The sequence below is a fragment of the Aquarana catesbeiana genome, linkage group LG06 (genome assembly GCF_042186555.1).
Source record: "Aquarana catesbeiana isolate 2022-GZ linkage group LG06, ASM4218655v1, whole genome shotgun sequence".
Classification (NCBI taxonomy): domain Eukaryota; kingdom Metazoa; phylum Chordata; class Amphibia; order Anura; family Ranidae; genus Aquarana; species Aquarana catesbeiana.
The window spans coordinates 264,047,729-264,066,503 of record NC_133329.1 but is presented as its reverse complement, the minus strand read 5'-3'; the positions used below and the strand labels follow the sequence as shown (position 1 = coordinate 264,066,503).

Here is an 18,775-nt window from a genome sequence, read left to right as displayed (position 1 = left end):
AACAGAACATTGCTGAGGACATACAAGAGACTGACAGAGGACTTGATCTTTGCTGACTATGAATAATGCATGCTTCCAACCACTGTTTTGTTTCTCCAGAATGGCCATATAGATTCCAACTGGCAGCCATACCTACATTTTCTAAATGAAGAGGATATTCAGTATAACAGACAGATCCGGCCTGGCTATTCACCCAAGAGATATCTTACGCGTCTTCTCCATACTTGGGATCCAAACTACCTTTACAAGCTAAAGCAAACAGGTTAGCTTTGAAAAATATTTTGATAGTCATGAATAAAAGTTTTGAAAGTACCACTAAATTGAAAAGTGTTGTATTCTGATAACTATAAAAATACCAGTACAGAATGTTCTTTCTTTTATTTCATATACCTTTATAATTTGTCCCAATCCCTGTCATTGTCACATCTCTAAACAACTTGGTAATAGTAAACTAGTAAATGTTGTAAAAAAATGTAAATGTGATGTAAAAAGAAATTCATATTCAGAATATACTGTGTGCACAATTATTAGTCAAATTGTATTTTTGAGAATTAATTTAATTATTGAACAACTACAGTGCTCTTGGTCAATCCAAAATATTAATAAACCTCAAACTCGAATATTTAAGAAGGTAAAAGTGAGGTTTTGGCTTTCTTAGGAGAATATCTCTGTGTGTAGAATTATTATGCAACTAAATGAAAAATGAAAATTTTCCCATCTCACTTGTTTATTTTCATCTGTTAAAGTGAGAATAATAAACAAACAACTAAAAAGTGACCAATATAGCCACCCTTCTTTTAATTAAGAGGCATAAGCCTTCCATTTATGGAGACTGACAGTTTCTTGGTCTGTTGACGATCAGCTTTTTGTGCAGCGGCAACCACAGCCTCCCAGACACTGGGAGGTGTACTGTTTTCCTTCACTGTAAATCTCCCATTTAAGAAGGGCCCACTAATTCTCAATAGGGATTAGGTCAGTTGCGGAAGGGGGCCATGTCATTATTCTTTCATATTTAAGGCCTTTACTGGCTAGCCACACAGTGGAGTACTTTGTTGCATGCAATGGAGCATTGCCCTGCATAAATATTATGGTCTTCTTGAAAGATGCAGACTTTTTCCTGTACCACTGCTTGAAGAAAGTGTCTTCTAAAAACTGGCAGTAGGTTTGGGAATTGATTTTGAGTCCATCTACAACCCAAAAAGGTCCAACTAGCTCATCTTTAATAATACCAGCCTATACCAGTACCCCACCTCCACCTTGCTCTTGTCTGATTTGAAGTGGAGCTCTGTGCCCATTACTGATCCAGCCACAGGCCCTTCCATCTGATCCGTCAAGAGTCACTCTTATCTCAGCAGTCCATAAAACCTTTGAAAAATCTGTCTTCAGATATTTCTTGGCCCAATCTTAACATTTCAATTTATGTGTCTTGTTCAGTGGTGGACTGGTCAGGTTTCAGCCTACCTTACCTTGGCCATGTCTCTGAGCACTGAACACCTTGTACTTCCGGGCACACCAGGTAGGTTGCAGTTCTGTAATTTTACAATACTGGAGGATGATGGGTTCCTGGTAGCTTCACGTTTGATTCTTCTCAAATCTTTGGCAGTTAATTTGTGTCTTTTTTTCTCAACAGGTTTCTTGTGACCCTGTTGACTTTTTGCAATAAAATGTTTGATGGTTCTGTAATCACGCCCCAATAATCTTAGCAATTTCAAGAGTGCTACATGCCTCTAAAAGACTTTTTAAATTTTTTTACTTTTCAGAGTCAGTTAAATCTCTTTTTTGGCCCATTTTGCCTGAGGAAAAGAAGCTGCCTAATAATTTTGCACACCTTGATATAGGGTGTTGATCTCCTTAGACCACACCGACCCTCATTACACAAATACACATCACCTGATATGCTTAAATCCAATAAGCATTCGAGTTTATACAGCTTGGAGTTGGACAATATGCATAAAAATGATGATTTGGTCAAAGTACTCATTTGCCTTTTTTTTATAGCTTCATAGTTTATCTTGCTGTAAAATAATGTTTATGAAAAGCCAGCTGCTAATTCTGGTTTACACGCTCAAGATTCATTTACACTGATGTATATATTTTTTATGAGGTGGATTTTATAAGTTAGTGGTCACTTTAACACCAGATAATGGATTTTTTACAAGAGGGAACAACATAGCATATGGAAAAACATGATTTTTACCATGACAGTGAAACTCCCCTGAAGGTAAATATAAAGACCTTGTGATACTGATACCATTGTTCCTATTTGTTGCTCTTTTTATGTTGTGTAAACAATATTTATGAATGCCTAAAGGGAGCTTTACATATGCAGGCTTGGTGGTCTTTCAGAGGACTTGAAAACATTAGAGAAAGTCCCTGGGCAGAACTGTGACCTGCCATACTGGTTGAGTACGGAGCTCCTTAATTTTCTGTTGTTGTTTTTTGCATGTATTTTCAGGAAGCCTTAGGGACTCAGTTCAGCTTCAACAACTGGCCAGCTATTTGGGAGAGAATGGTGGAAGACATCCAGACTTGTCATCTACTCCTTTGAAATATCAGCACCTGCCTGCTTTTACTTACCTTCCCCAGTGGACAAATACCAATGCTTTCACAAATTCAGGTAACTGGAATGCTTTTAGCTAATATGGCTTGCACGGCATATTAGAAGTTACAATGTATATTTATGGTAAACAAAAGAGTTCAAGAAACTAAATGCTGGTGAACTTACAATTTATTTTAATAAAAAAATATATACCGTATATACTCGAGTATAAGTCGAATTTTTCAGCCCTTTTTTTTGGGCTGAAAGTGTCCCCTTCGACTTATACTCGAGTCACCGCCGTCTGTCTGCATGATCAGCGTGTCATGCAGGCAGACGGCGGCCGGCGTGTGATGATAGTGTTCGGAGGCTATTCCAGCTTTCAAAAGCCGCGCCTCCTGCTCCTCTGTGATAGGCTGAACAGCTGTCAGTGTACAGCCTATCACGGACATTCTCTCATCTCAGAATGAGAGAATGTCCGTGATAGGCAGTCAGCGGTCAGCCTATCACAGACGAGGAGGAGGCGCGGCTTTTGAACTGTGGAATGGCCGCCGAACACTATCATCACACGCCGGCCGCCGTCTGAGGATGGAGATCGCCACAGGGAGGATGGAGATCGCCACAGGGAGGCTGCACAGGACACAGGTAGGCTGCACATGCACACAGGACACATGCACACAGGGACACAGGAACACAGGACACATGTACAGGACACACATGTACAGGACACATGCACATGTACAGGACACATGCACAGGGTACAGGTAGGCTGCACAGAACACAGGGAGGCATGCAGCTGCAGATGGGCATTGTTGTTGTTGTTCCTCTGCATTTCTCACCCTCGGGTCAATTCCCAGTTTTTTGTGGCAAATTAGGGGCCTCGACTTATACTCGGAACGACTTATACTTGAGTTTATACGGTATATATACAGTCAGGTCCATAAATATCTGGACATCGACACAATTGTAATCTTTTTGGCTCTATACACCACCACAATGGATTTGAAATGAAATGAACGAGATGTGCTTTAACTGCAGACTTTCAGCTTTAATTTGGGTATTTACATCCAAATCAGGTGAACGGTGTAGGAATTACAACAGTTTGTATATGTGCCTCCCACTTTTTAAGGGACCAAAAGTAATGGGACAATTGGCTGCTCAGCTGTTCCGTGGCCAGGTGTGTGTTATTCCCATATTGTCCCATTTACAAGGAGCAGATAAAAGGTCCAGAGTTCATTTCAAGTGTGCTATTTGCATTTGGAGTCTGTTGCTGTCAACTCTCAATATGAGATCCAAAGAGCTGTCACTATCAGTGAAGCAAGCCATCATTAGGTTGAAAAAACAAAACAAACCCATCAGGATGATAGCAAAAACATTAGGTGTGGCCAAATCAACTGTTTGGAACATCCTTAAAAAGAAAGAATGCACCGGTGAGCTCAGCAACAGCAAAAGACCCGGAAGACCACGGAAAACAACTGTGGTGGATGACCGAAGAATTCTTTCCCTGGTGAAGAAAACACCCTTCACAACAGTTGGCCAGATCAAGAACACTCTTCAGGAGGTAGGTGTATGTGTGTCAAAGTCAACAATCAAGAGAAGACTTCTCCAGAGTGAATACAGAGGGTTCACCACAAAATGTAAACCATTGGTGAGCCTCATAAACAGGAAGGCCAGATTACAGTTTGCCAAACAACATCTAAAAAAGCCTTCACAGTTCTGGAACAACATCCTATGGACAGATGAGACCAAAATCAACTTGTACCAGAGTGATGGGAAGAGAAGAGTATGGAGAAGGAAAGGAACTGCTCATGATCCAAAGCATACCACCTCATCAGTGAAGCATGGTGGTGGTAGTGTCATGGCGTGGGCATGTATGGCTGCCAATGGAACTGGTTCTCTTGTATTTATTGATGATGTGACTGTTGACAAAAGCAGCAGGATGAATTCTGAAGTGTTTCGGGCAATATTATCTGCTCATATTCAGCAAAATGCTTCAGAACTCATTGGACGGCGCTTCACAGTGCAGATGGACAATGACCGGAAGCATACTACGAAAGCAACCAAAGAGTTTTTTAAGGGAAAGAAGTGGAATGGTATGCAATGGCCAAGTCAATCACCTGACCTGAATCCGATTGAGCATGCATTTCATTTGCTGAAGACAAAACTGAAGGGAAAATGGCCCAAGAACAAGCAAGAACTGAAGACAGTTGCAATAGAGGCCTGGCAGAGCATCACCAGGGATGAAACCCAGCGTCTGGTGATGTCTATGCTTTCCAGACTTCAGGCTGTAATTGACTGCAAAGGATTTGCAACCAAGTATTAAAAAGGGAAAGTTTGATGGATGATTGTTAATCTGTCCCATTACTTTTGATCCCTTAATGTGGGAGGCACATATACAAACTGTTGTAATTCCTACACCGTTCACCTGATTTGCATGTAAATACCCTCAAATTAAAGCTGAAAATCTGCAGTTAAAGCACATCTTGTTTGTTTCATTTCAAATCCATTGTGGTGGTGTATAGAGCCAAAAAGATTAGAATTGTGTTGATGTCCCAATATTTATGGACCTGACTGTATGTGTATATTTTAATATCTTTCCTCCTTCTGAGTGACTCATGTGATGTTCTCTCAGAAGGGGCCGCACAGCTGCATGATCTGTCACCAGCTGTGTCCACCAGACACAACCGATGACTGATCACTATACCAGCCTGCTGCCAGCATCATGTGATCGCTGTGACCAATCACAGCATATCACGACAATTGTAAACAATAAAAAAACATATAAATGCCTGCGCTATGTGAAAATAAAAATTCTAAATCCTGCAGCTGCTGTCCACCAAGTGCTAAATCACTTCATAAATCAAATATCAATAGTTCAGCGCTTACAGTCCAAAATCTATGTATGTGTATAACAGTGATAACCAGAAAAAACAAACAAACATAAGTCCAAAGTGTTTCAAAAAATCACATATAAAGTGCTCAGTGCTCCAAATTCCATAAACAAAGTGCTGAAGTGCTTCAAGTAAACATGCCGTGAAGTGTGCCACACTCCCCTCTCATATCAAAAAGAAGAGACCCACAGATTTTCAGTCTGGGGTCAAAAACACATATGTCTGATGTTGGGAATACCAGGCCTCTTTGGTGTCCTTAATGAGGTCTCCAAACGCTGCTCTTAGGGCTGCTAAAATATTCACCAGACTCAATAGAAAAAGAAGGTACCGATAATGAAGTTAATCTGCAATAGGCAGCAGATGGGGATGTTTACATGCCAAACCGGTCAAACTGAATTGTGTGTGTTGCTTGATATACTCGGGGGTACCTGGTCTGAAGAGCAAGTAAAACAGGCAATAGCAGTGATGGTTCTGGGCCACTGAGTGTTTATCCTTGATGTGAAGGCAAATCCAGATACACCTCACACATACGTTCTGACATAATGGAAGAAAGGGATTCCTACCATGATACAAGGAGGAAGGCTCTACCTGAATGATTCAGCCGAGACCCAGTTGATTCAACCAGACAGACCAGGGCTGAATCCAGAAAGCTCTGGGCTAACCATGCCACCCCGCCTTGGCCACGACATTTGATGGGCTCTCAGCTTCCCTCTTGGCCGAGCTTGGGAAGCTTATAGAAAGCCCTGTGAAGAATTCTGCCACACCAACTAGTTATAGCTAAGGTTCTTTCCTGGCAAGTCCCCGACACCTGGAACGACCAAGGAGTGGGAGGTGACCAACACTATCAAGAAATAAATGCCGCGTACACACGATCGGACTTTCCAACGGGAAATGTTCAATGGGAGCTTGTTGTCGGAAATTCCGACCGTGTGTAGGCTCCATTGGAAATTTTTTATCAGAATTTCTGACAACAAAAATTTGAGAGCTGGATCTCAAATTTTCGGACAACAAAATCCATTGTCGTAAATTCCGAGCGTGTGTACACAATTCCAACGCACAAAATTCCACGCATGCTCTGAATCAAGTACGAGACGGAAGCGCCTGGCAAAACTAGCGCTCGTAATGGAGATAGCACATTCTTCACGCTGCACATTTTTTAATCTTTTAATGCAGCGCATTCTCTTCTTCTTTATAATGCTAGAATTATGAAGTTGTCTTGCTGCTGATATTCACACAGAGTTCTGACAAACTGATTTCTTTATTATTTCTTGTGATCTCATGAATAATCTCTTTTATTTTTTCGCCAGATCTCCAGAATAATGTTTATAATTTTTGTTTATAGTGATCTTCTTTTTTTTGTGGAATTCAAGATCTCCTGCTTTTTTGTTTTTTTCTAGTGATCTCCATAATATTTTTTCCCGTTTTGTGTGTCAAGTTACCACAACAGCATTATTATCTTATATTTTTTAACCTCAAAGAGGTTGGTTGGTGTTGGTGTCCCTTGTTGACATTGTTTTTTTGAAATGTACCTGCCTACTCACAAACAAACTGTCCTTTTTGAATTAAAACACATATGTACAAGTATTTGTGAAAAAAAATAGACATTTATTATGGGTCATAACAAGATAAAGAGGAAGGCAACGCTGGATAAACTGATGAAATTGGCAAAGCCTTTGTACCCCATGGCACACATCAACTATTTGACATGCAAAATTGGGAGCTGAGGAATCCATTTAATAGGGAGCACAATCCGGTCCAGGACTTCGAGAGACCAGGAACAGCAGCAGGTGACATATATGTTCTGAGGCTGTGGTCTTACAACAGCCTGCGTCTTTTGTCAGACCAGACTAAACTCAGGCCATCACACTCTTGTCTTCCTGATATGCTTCCTTTCACACTTGCTTCTGGGCTGTGGCTCTGATGTTGGAGTTGTGGCAGTAGGTGGAGGAGGAGGAGGAGGATGGTTCAACTAACACAGGTGGGTTTTGCTTGTGAGTTCGCCCCCCAACCCCTTATTTAGGGCCATATATATCATTTCCACACAAAAGAGGCGTTGGCCTACCTCCATTTCCTGCATTTTGTTGGCAGCCATGCAGGCATAGGCCTCAAGAAGACTGGCGGGGTTCTGAGGTCCGCAGAAGCCTGCCGAATGAACCCAAGTGCTGACTCCTCCATGCTCCTCCCCTTCCCCTTCCTGGGCCTTTTTTGTTGAAGGCGGAGGGGAGGGGCCTGGGATTCGGTCAGGCTACTGGGCCCGGCCACCTCCTGGCTGCTACTTACCCCGCCACCTCCTGGCTGCCACTTACCTCCGCCACCTCCTGGCTGCCACTTTCCCCGCCACCTCCTGGCTGCCACTTTCCACAGTCTCCTCCTGGCTGAGGCTTTCCTGTGTATGAAAAAGGGACATAGTTTATTGTTCATCAATCACACACAAGTTTGAGAAATATGTTAAACAATGCTATACCTGACTCAAGCAGGGCTCCTCCACATCTTCTTCCTGGGTGGAAGGCCCAGGTTGAACTTCTGAAGCCTCAGCTGGGGTGGAAGGAACTGTGGAAGGAAGGGTTGAGAGTGAGGGCCTGATTTCAGTCTGGTCTGACAGAAAACGCAGTCTGTCATAGTATCACAGCCTGGGGACATAAATGTCATCTGCTGCTGCTCCTCATCTCATGGAATCCTGGACCTTCTTGCGCTCCCTATTATATGTGCTCCTCAGGCCACCAATTTTGCACTTCAAGTAGTTGATGTTTGCCGTGGGGACCTGTGGCTTCACAAATTCCAGCAATTTATCCAGTGCTGCCTGCCTCTTTAGACGATTTGTATAAAAGGGGTGTTTTGTCTGCCACAGACAGGGCAGCTCTCTGTACAAATCAATGAATTGGGGGAGGAAATCATGATCGTTGAATCGAATCATTTTCTCTGCAAGACACAACACAAGACAAACCCTAATGTCAGGCTAAACTCGCATAATCTTGTCCCAATATAGGCCTCAATCTCTAAGCAGTATAGACCACTGATGCCCCAAGTTAAAATTTTACCTTCATTAGAACGATCTGCGATTCCGCTACTCCTTCCTCCGCTCACAGATCGTACGTATGACGCACGTGTGTTCCACTTTATATACACTGCGCATGCGTGAAACTCTGCCCGTCCCTGACCTTCTTTCTAGTATATTCCACGCCCCTTCTCTTTCATGCAGTGTGAGAGCACATGGTGGAGAGACAACAGGTGCATACAGCAGAGAGCAGCAACAACGAAAGCTAGGAGCCACGAGCATCCCGATCCTGGAGGAGATTTAAGGCCTCAAATATGTCCTTTGTAGAGATGGTGGGGATGGTGGACATCTTGAAGAGGGCCGACTATGACGGGAAGCATGGACCTTACCCAAACCCAAATGTGAGAAAGGCCAAGATCATGACTAAAGTTGTGAAAAGTCTGCACAAGGGGTACGGCGATCCTAGGACCAACAGAGGAAACATTGGTCAGACCTCAAATTGAGGGAGCAGGATCAGTACAGAAGAATCAAGAGAGTGCTGCAAAAAAGTAAGTAGTTGTCGTGTGTTCCTATTATTATTATTACTTGCATGCTGCTCCATGTACTTCTCTTTACTGTTGGACAGTTTAAGATGGCGGTTAAAATGGCAAGTTTCAGGTTCGTGGGCACAGTAATCGTTCGTAGTAAACATCGTTTGTTCGCCCACTAATACAATGTTTTTGGCAGATGCAGGTTAACTACTTTTGGTCATGCCTATTTGTATTTAAAGAAGTTTAGTACATTGTTGTCTGGATGGGTTTGTTACTAGAATGAAATGCAAACTTGATTTAGTGTAAGGAGAGGACACTCAGCAGCTGTTTACACATCTGGACGCAGGAGCACTAGTGTGAGACACCAGAACAAACTTTTTAGGGTGACCCACACAGGTGCTCCAGTGGATACTAGGGGTGTCTCCATCTGTGAAGCTTGCACAAAAAAGGTCATTATTCCAGCTTTTGTAAGGGAAAAAAATCATGTCTTCAGCTTGGAACTCTGCCAAAACAGACAATTGTACCTCACTTCCAAGCAATGTTTCATATTCCTATTTCTGCCCTTAAATATCTGTGTGCTAAGTATACCTTTTTTTTTATTCACATAGGGGAGAAAAGACTTGGGACGTCTGAGGTCACCAGGGACCCACAACCTCCTAAAGAAGGGGAAATCCCAAAACAACAACCTCAGGATGTGGATGAAGGAGAGGTTTATGAAGTGGTAGAAATAGTGACCACAACAGGTGAGTGTCTGAGACCACAGCTTCAGGTAATAGATGGATGCCTGCATATTTTTAATACAAGGTGTGTTTTTTTTTAGCTGATGTGGATGTTGTGGAAGAAGAAGAAAAAACACATTTCACAAGTGCAAGTGCACACGTCCTCATCGGGGAGATCATGGGGTGCAATCGTGATTTACAGAAGATCAAGGAAGACATCAATGATGTGGAAAAAAGACTCAAAAACATCATTGATGTTTTAGGCAGAATCTAAAACACACCAAAATTTTTGTAATTGTTTTTATTTTTCTAACTTTAATAAAAAATGTTGAAAGCCAAATTTTGAAGATGCACTCAGTGTGTCAACATGTGCTATTTGCTATCACAGGATATCAATGTACACGTTTTTTGGGTGCAACCCCTTCCTTGCAACTAAAGTAGCTGAGAGGTAAGGGTTTTCCCCCTAAACATGTCCATTGATCCCCCATGATGGCAGCTAGCACATGTTGACCTTAGGCATGGGATCAGGAGGGAAATCCCCATTTTGACTCCCAATTTGGCTTTTACAGGGGTGACATCACCCCATCTGATGAAGGAAATATCAACACAGTTTGGACATACAAATGTCTGATATTGCCTTCACTTTATCAAAGTTGAACTTTGTAAGTTGCTGAGTTGTATATTGCTTTATGGTTTTAAAAACATGCCTGTTTACCACAAAAAAAGATATTTCCACTGTCCACAAAAAAAAAAATGTATTCCAAAAATATGTTGGTTTGTTCAAAAACCGTTTTCTAAACGCACATGTGAATGTGCACAGAGTAAAACATTTTCTACTCAACAATGTGTGGCTTCTACTTTCAATGCTCAATAGCAGTTTTTTGCGTAAGTTGATGTTTACAGTAACAATGGGGGTTATATACTAAAGGCAAATCCACTTTGCACTACAAGTGCACTTTCAGTACAATTTCATTGTACTTTCAAGTGCACTTTTGCAGTGCACATGTAGTGCAAAGTGGATTTTACTTTAGTAAATAACACCCACAGTGCTTTATAATTTGCATCAATCAGGCCATTTTCGTCGCTCAAAAAAATGTATTCATGGTGCTGAAAATGATGAATATTTATATCACTAATGCATTACATACATTAACAACAAAAACAAGGTGTGTGTGTAGCAGACCCACAACATAATAGTTAGCTGAAGAAAAGATTGTCACCTCATGTATCAAAGAAAGTACATTTGCACTATTGAAGAAAATGGGCAAAAAAAAAAGCCCATTGGAGAACCTAGGAGACAGCTAAAAGAAACACAAGCAGTAAATCAAAGAAAATATATTTTTATGTTTAAAATACAACTTTATTTAAAAAATACATTTATTTAAAAACAAATAATGTGATGTTAAAGGAGAAATCTTACCTTAATATAGGACCTTCTGCAGGACCTGTATAATGGCAGAACAGGTCTCTGGACTAATGATTCCCAGAGCCAGGGGGAGATGCCTGTCGAGAACTTGATGTCCTGCCGACTTCTCCCCGTCGCCAAGTACTGCAAGGTGGCGACTAGCCTCTGTTCCGGAGTGATGGCTTGCCGCATGCAGGTGTCCTACTTGGTAATATAAGGGGACAGCAAAGCCAACAGATGGTGAAAAACGGGGTCTGTCACCCGGAGATAATTCCTGAAATCAGCAGGATTATTCTCACGGATCTCCCGCAACAAAGGCATGTGCGAGAATTGGTCACGCTGGAGCAACCAATTCTTCGTCCATGAACTCCTCCTCCCCCTGTTCATGGACGGATTAAAGTAAGAACCCCAACACCAAGCCCCTACACAGCACAAACTCTACGATGAGTACGTACCCGCAACATGGCTTAAAAACGGTTCGGCTGGTCAGAATAAACTAACAGAATGCACTGAAAATCAGAAAGGCCCAAGAAGAGCGAGCTGAAATTCAGAAATGAGCGGACAAGAACGCACTGAGAATCAAATACGTAATAAAAAACTACGCACTGAAAACCAGATACGAACTGACTTCAAGCACTGAAGAACAGATACGAACCCACAAGCACAAACTGAAGAGCAGTAACGATCTGAAAAGCACGAGGCTGAAAAGCGCAAATCGTCTCTCACCAAACTTCTACTAATGCAAGATTAGCAGAAGGAGCTCAAAGAGTGGCGCACTGGCTATTGAACTTCCCCTTTATAGTGCCGTTGTACATGTTGTAACTCAGCACGTTCTTAACGAACGGAATTTCCAACAACATTTGTGTGACCGTGTGTATGCAAGACAGGCTTGAGCCAACATCCATCGAAAATAAATCCAGGATTTTGTTGTCGGAATGTCCGATCGTGTGTACGCGGCAAAAGAGTGATCAAGAATCTACAGGCCCCAGCCATATCTGAATGCTTGGAGGCCCTTCAAAAGGCAATTTACCTTTTCATATATAATGTACAGTGATCTTGCGCCCAACCTTCAATATAACACCATAATAGGTATATGAACCATAGGTGAAAAATGAAAAAAATGATTAAATATAGTGAATAAAGTTCAATGACGTAGCTCATCCTTGTGTCTCTAAGACATAGAGAGAAGACACTGCAGGATCTGCAGAGGAGGTAATGTGGGACAGAATCCTTTATTGAAGAGCTGCAGCTGTGATCCCGGAAGGGAAGCTTATTGATTCCTTTTGGATTGGTATCCAAGGCTTATGTTTCATGCATATGAGGTAAGAGTTCTGGGAGCACGGAGGTGTTGGTGACAGCGTTTTGACTATCTGGGAACCATTAATAGACTTTCTTTCACTATCTTCACTATTGGGACACTGGATGAGCTATGTCATTGGACTTTATTCACTATATTTAATAATTTCTTCATTTTTCACCTATGGTTCATATACTTATTATGATGTTATATTGAAGGTTGTGCGCAAGATCACTGTACATTATATATATCTTTATATTTGTAGTTGTGAACACTTTCAGGTTTTGCAGCATTTCCACTAATTTGATTTATTTAATTATTTTTTCACGATTATCTGGTAGCGCAGAGGACTATTTTTATCATTTACCTTTTCAAACATACCTATCAATGAGATAATGAGAATCAGGCATTGTCAGGTGACTAGACAAAATCCTTCACCAGATAATAGTGAAGGGCGGTATGGAAGCCGAAACCACCAGTAAAGCTTTGTGGTCGCAAGTTCAGAAAGGGGCCCAGCCTTTAAACCCCATAGTACCTCAGCTCCGAGCTCATACGGACATGCAGACGTTGTTGACTGAAGTAAAACAAACAATGACGCAAGTTGCAGAAAGGGGAGAACTGACTCTATGCCTAGTTAGAAATTGATATCATTGTGGAGAAACAAGACATTTCAGAACACAATGTATGGGTAAAAAGACTATGGCCAACCCTATAGCTGAAGTTGTGAAAGCATTGCGGAAACTGTAGCTAGGGAAGCCGGAGGGAAATTTCAAAGGACCTTAGCAAAGGAGCTAGTTGAGGACTCGGAAACTATCATGAGCTCCATATTCCAAGTAATCCAAACATGAGAACTGGGTACAGCAAAGATTGGCCCCAGTGACCCCACCATAGAACAGGTCAATCGGCAAAGTCCGCTTACTGGTCCTCAGTTGTGGGACGTCGATGGAAACTCTCCTCCTAGGCTTGCAAGAAGGCTGACACCAAAGAAGAGAAGTGCCTATATCTGGACTGCTGAGCCTGGCCCACACAAACTTCCTGGTGATCTAGTGGACCCTTCACCCATCATCCCTATTCAGGTGGAAGGAGTCTACACTAAGGCGTTGCTAGATACCTGAGCACAAGTAGCACTGCTATACTGAGACATCTATGAAAAGTATCTAAAGCACATACCACTTGAGAAGTTAGAAGAGTTAGAGATCTGGGAATCAGGACCCAGAAGTTTCCATATGACGGATATGTGCCCATCAGGCTCACTTTCAGCTTATTGGTAGTAGGGAGTTCCGAAACTTTGGAGGTCGTGTGTCTATTCCCCCAAGGGTCGAAGCAAAGCTCTTTACTGATAATAATCAACACTGATCTGGTACGGAGGTTGCTCACTCCTTTGGCCATTAAGAAAAACATATCTGCTGAAAGTATTCACCCTCAGTTGCTCCATGCATATCAACGTGTCCTGCAAGAGCAAAGGGCCCCAGAAGAGGAAAAGAGAGACAAAATAGGGTTCAATTGGTGGGGGACCCTGTTCTCTGTCGAGGGGGATACACCCAGCACAGATATCAAAATAGAGACCTTCAACCCAGAAACGCCTGACCTTAAACCCTTCAAGCAAATTCCTGAACAGACATAAACCCATGCCAGCCAACAGACTGTTGATGAGCCAATCCCTTGCACAGCCCATTACATTCTGGGTAAGAAGAGCATACCCTCTGACACCATCAGAAGGGTAGATCCAAAATTGTTGACATTTGGTCATAAAAATTCCATCTGTGCAAGCTCACGGTGGGAGGTTTCTTTGCTGAGTTTGTGAGTTGTTCAAACCTACTTTCTTCTTAGTTAATGTTGTTCATCTGCTTGTAACATGTTTTGTTACTAACACTGTTTAAAAGTGTTATTCCTCTTCCTGGCCGAGCTGTTCCTGAGCTGAGTTTGCTGGACACTGCTAAATCTAAGAGCCAGGAGGCTGCACTGGGCATAGTTCACTGCATTATCAGTTTGGTGCTCATCCTGACACACTTGTTGTGATCCAGGTCACTATTGTCCAGATTTACTGAGGTGGTCACAATCCTACTTGCTTCTACCATCAGTCAACTACAGGAAAGGGGGCCCTTCTCTGTTCATCCAACCAACAACCATCAGAGAATTATCGAGAGAGGACGCTGTAGAGGGTCACAGACCCACTGTTAAGCTGCATCCATTCACAACTAACCTACATCTTGCTGTTAGGTGAACTGTTCATGCTATTATAGGTCAGGCGCAACGCAGTCCAGTTATTTAACTTGCTCCCCAAAGTGCTGATTTTGTGAATACCATCACATCCCACTACTGCAGTTGTGCCCACCCTTACATCTAACTATTGCCACTGGGCACGTCTTAGCACCTGGCTGCTGCAACTGGGTCTGTTTCTTCTAAGATTTCATATACACCTAAGGAGTCCCTTTCTCCCTTAAGATCAGACTACTGGATACACTGCTGCAATACTAATTTCACTGAGATACCCCCACTACCTTGCACGCCAACTTTCTTAAAGGGGCCCAAAGTAGCTGGCAGAAGATCCACCACAAAAGCTTACTCAAACCACTCTAACCTGAGGGCAGATTTGTGTCTAACTCTAAATTGTTACTTTGCAGGCCTAAGCCTAGGCTCCTTGTTTGAAAGCTATCAAGTGGCCTAGCTGTCTACGTTGTTACTCTTGTTTAGTCATGTGCATCTCATACGGAGAGCTACTGTTTATGCCTATGGGGGTCACAGTATATACTGGAGTCTGAAGTTTGTTTAAGAGGCCCTGTGAGGTCAATTTTCAGTTATCATTGTGTTCATGCTGATTGATGTTCACATGCCAATGTACTCTGTTGAACTTCCATGACCTTAACCTGCCGATACAGTCTGTTTATCTTTTCTAGAGTTGTGGGTCCAATTGTTGTGTGCCTGCTGAGGGTTACAGAAAGGTACACTAGTGGTGTCAGTGAGGCGGAGGCCTCACATAGGGCTGGACCAGAGTAGAGGACCCAAATACAGTAACTAGCAACTCCTATCGGGGTAGCACTACATATGTTTACATTGGTCCAAGCTGGAATAATGTAATTATGTATAAAATATACATACTTGGAATTATTCTTTAAATTGAGTTCCAACACTGGTGTCAGTGGATGCAATAATAACACCAACCCCCCTAACCCCCCCTTATCTATGCCCCTGGTAATGAAGACTAACAACTTCGTACAGATGAGTATTTTTGTGTGTTAGTGACTTTACATATTAGGCTTCATCTTTACCTTTATGGAAACCTGTATTGAGGTATGTAAGCTGTCATTGCTGACCTCTCCCTCTGAACTTCTAGCTGCCTGACTGTCATGCCGAATCAGTGACTAAAGTACTTTCTAAGTCACTGGTCTGGAACAAGACCACAGATTAGGAGCCCTGTCTCCTTCTGACTTTCCTGATCTGCATGCTGATTCTGGTTCAGTGATTCACCGACTACTGAAAATTAAGACAGTCAGCTAGCCAAAAATGCTTTTTTTAGAAGAAGGTCAGAAATAGCAACATCCATGTTTCTCTCCCTTTAGTGTTCTAAATTTCAGCAGCTCTGAGCATTTATTTTGCCATGAGGTTGTAAAGGGATTACTGTGTTTGTGAATATTTAGCCAAATAATAGGCATGCATCCTATGGGAAGATGTATTTTGCAAATGCTGTACTTTTCATTGATGGACTTTTAAGTGCATTTGCCGCTGTAAGCATAACCTCTTCTGTATGATCTTTGTAAGAAACCTATGTATAACAATGCTTGCAAGGCACATACAGGAGGCTTCAATTAGACAGTTGTCCTGTGTAGGCCAAAGCTGCTAAGACAGCATGTTAGATCAACACACTGGCAGTGTGTGTATGAGCTTCTCTGAGGCTGAATGAACAAGAACCCAAAACAAATTGGAGGTCTTGATCCAAGGACTGTTAGGAGAGCTAGTCTGAGTGAAACAAACCCAGATAGGCTTAATGTAGCAAAAGGTTAACGTTTAGGGAAGTTTAGCTAGCTAGGAAGCTTTAAATTGGTAATGCTGACCTACAATATCAGACCAAACATTTGGGGACACTGGGCCTTCATATATATAAGATACCATTCCGAAATTATAGTAATTTATATGCATCTGGTTTTCCCTTTTGTGGCTTTAATTTCCTCCACTCTTCTGGACAGCCTTTTCACAAGACTTTGGAATGTGTCTGAGGGAATTTGTGCCTATTTAACCAAAAGAGCATTTCTGAGGTCTGGTGCTGATGTTGGATGGGAGGAACTGGCTCGCCATTGGAGTTCCAATTCATCCCAAAGGTGTTTAATAAGGTGGAGGTCGTGTGCTGGCCACTTAAGTTCCTCCACACCAAAACTCATCAAACCATGAATTAATGGAATTGGCTTTGTGCGTCTGAACTCAATAATGTAGAGGAATGCTAACATACTTCTGGCCATATTGTGCATGTTGCTCTGTATTGCTTAAAGATATCCTTGTGTGGGAAAAACATCTGTTCTATTTGTTTGAGAAATTAAAGTGGTTGTAAAGGTAGAACGATTTTTATATTAACCATTTCAGCCTCGGAAGGATTTGCTCTCTTAATGACCAGGCCATTTTTTACTATACAGCACTGCGTCGCTTTAACTGACAAAATTCATGTCCTTTTTTTCCCCAAAAATAGAGCTTTATTTTGGTTGTATTTGATCATCTCTGCCGTTTTTATTTTTTGTGCTTTAAACAAAGAGTGACAATTTTGAAAAAAAAAAATATTTTTTGTTTTTTACTTTTTGCTATAATACATATCCAAAAATTAGAGAGACTGCAACATTGCGGCGGACAAATCTGACCCCAAATTACACTTTTTGGGGACCAGTGACATTATTACATTGATCAGTGCTATTAAAATACACTGATCAATGTAAAAATGACCCTGGAAGGGAAGGGGTTAACAGCAGGGGGCGATCAAGGGGTTAACTGTGTTCCCTAGGTGTGTTCTAGCTGTAGTGGGGATGGGCTGCCTGAGAAATGACTAAGATCACTGTTCCCGATCACTGGGAACAGTATATCTCTGTCATGTCATCTGGCAGAACGGGAAATCGCCTTGTCAAGAATCCCTGACTTGCGGCACGCTCCCGCAGCGTGCTGCGGGAGCGAGAGTGCAACGTGGGTGGCGCGCACCCATCCGCAGCTGTGCCTGTGCAAGGCGCTGTACAGAGAGAGCCGACCTGCCGCAGTATATCTGTATGAGCTGGTCGGCTAGTGGTTGCATTTAATGCATTTTATTAAGATAAAAACTTTCTGTGTGCAGCAGTACCGCTCAGCCCCCCTAATACTTACCTGAGCCCCCTCTCTATCCAGCGATGTCCACAAGTGCCTCGGCCACCCAAGACTGTCCCTCCCGATTGGCTGAGACACTGCAGCGGAGCCATTCGCTCCTGCTGCTGGCAATCAAACTCAGTTAGCCAATCAGGAGAGGGGACGGGGCCAAACAGCAGCTCCGTGTCTGAATGGATACACGGAGCTGCAACTCGGCTCGTGTCCCCCCATGGCAAGCTGCTTGCTGTGGGGGCACTCATCAGGAATTGGGTAGGGAGCCCTGAAACATATGTTGATGAATGGACTGACTCATTAAAACGATCTGTCCTTGATGCTAATCTCTACACCTTACATTGAAGGTGACACATATGTAGTGTTACCCCCATAGGAGCCGCTGGTGAATATGGGTATCTCCCACCCTGCACAGCCAGGCACACACTCTGGAGACAGGAATCAGTCCTTTCAGCTTTGTTTTTGTATTTTATTAGGGCAATTAAACTTGGATGGAGATGGGGTTATAATGGGATACCCACTTGATCAACAAGAAAATCTTCAGGGACACAACTATATACATCCAATATATATACTCTTCTCTTCTACCTCCTGCATAATCTTACTTGTAGAACTACATCTCCCAGGACCAGCCACCACTGACAATTTGATCCAACACAAACTCAGTCAGATCCAGAGCAAATGCCCTTTGCAGGCAGGGACCGCAGGCCCCTTCGGTAATGTAGCAGAAAAGAGGTCTATAGTGCTTAGTTGTTCTATTCCTATGGATGCTGATCCCAGTACCACCTCTTCAGGCACTGCCAACCCACCTGGCTGCAGCTGCCCCTTTCACTAGCCCTCCTGGCTACTTCTCCACAGTCCTCCCAGACTGATTCTGCATCTATTCCAGACTGCTTGCACCCAGTTCCTTCAGGCATGCCTCTAAGTCCCCTGACTGTGACACTTGTAACACGCCCTCCTGGCTGTCTTTCGCCCTGGAGATTTGCCCGGAAGTGTTCTCCTGCTGTCCTCTCCTTGCTCTGATGCCTTCTGGTCAGGATCCCTCCATGTGTCATGAGAAGGAGTCCCTTCTGCACC

The 18,775-nt window shown here is 42.7% G+C and overlaps 1 protein-coding gene across 4 annotated transcripts in view; it reads left to right on the top strand.

Moving 5' to 3' along the window:
* Positions 1 to 18,775, top strand: part of KIAA2012 (KIAA2012 ortholog) — a 313,387-nt gene that overhangs the window by 52,532 nt on the left and 242,080 nt on the right. For all 4 annotated transcript variants that reach the window (XM_073633290.1, XM_073633291.1, XM_073633292.1 and 1 more), the window contains exons 3-4: positions 100 to 262; positions 2,456 to 2,617. In XM_073633290.1, the coding sequence (XP_073489391.1) occupies positions 100 to 262; positions 2,456 to 2,617 (325 nt within the window). The remainder of the gene's footprint in view (positions 1 to 99; positions 263 to 2,455; positions 2,618 to 18,775) is intronic.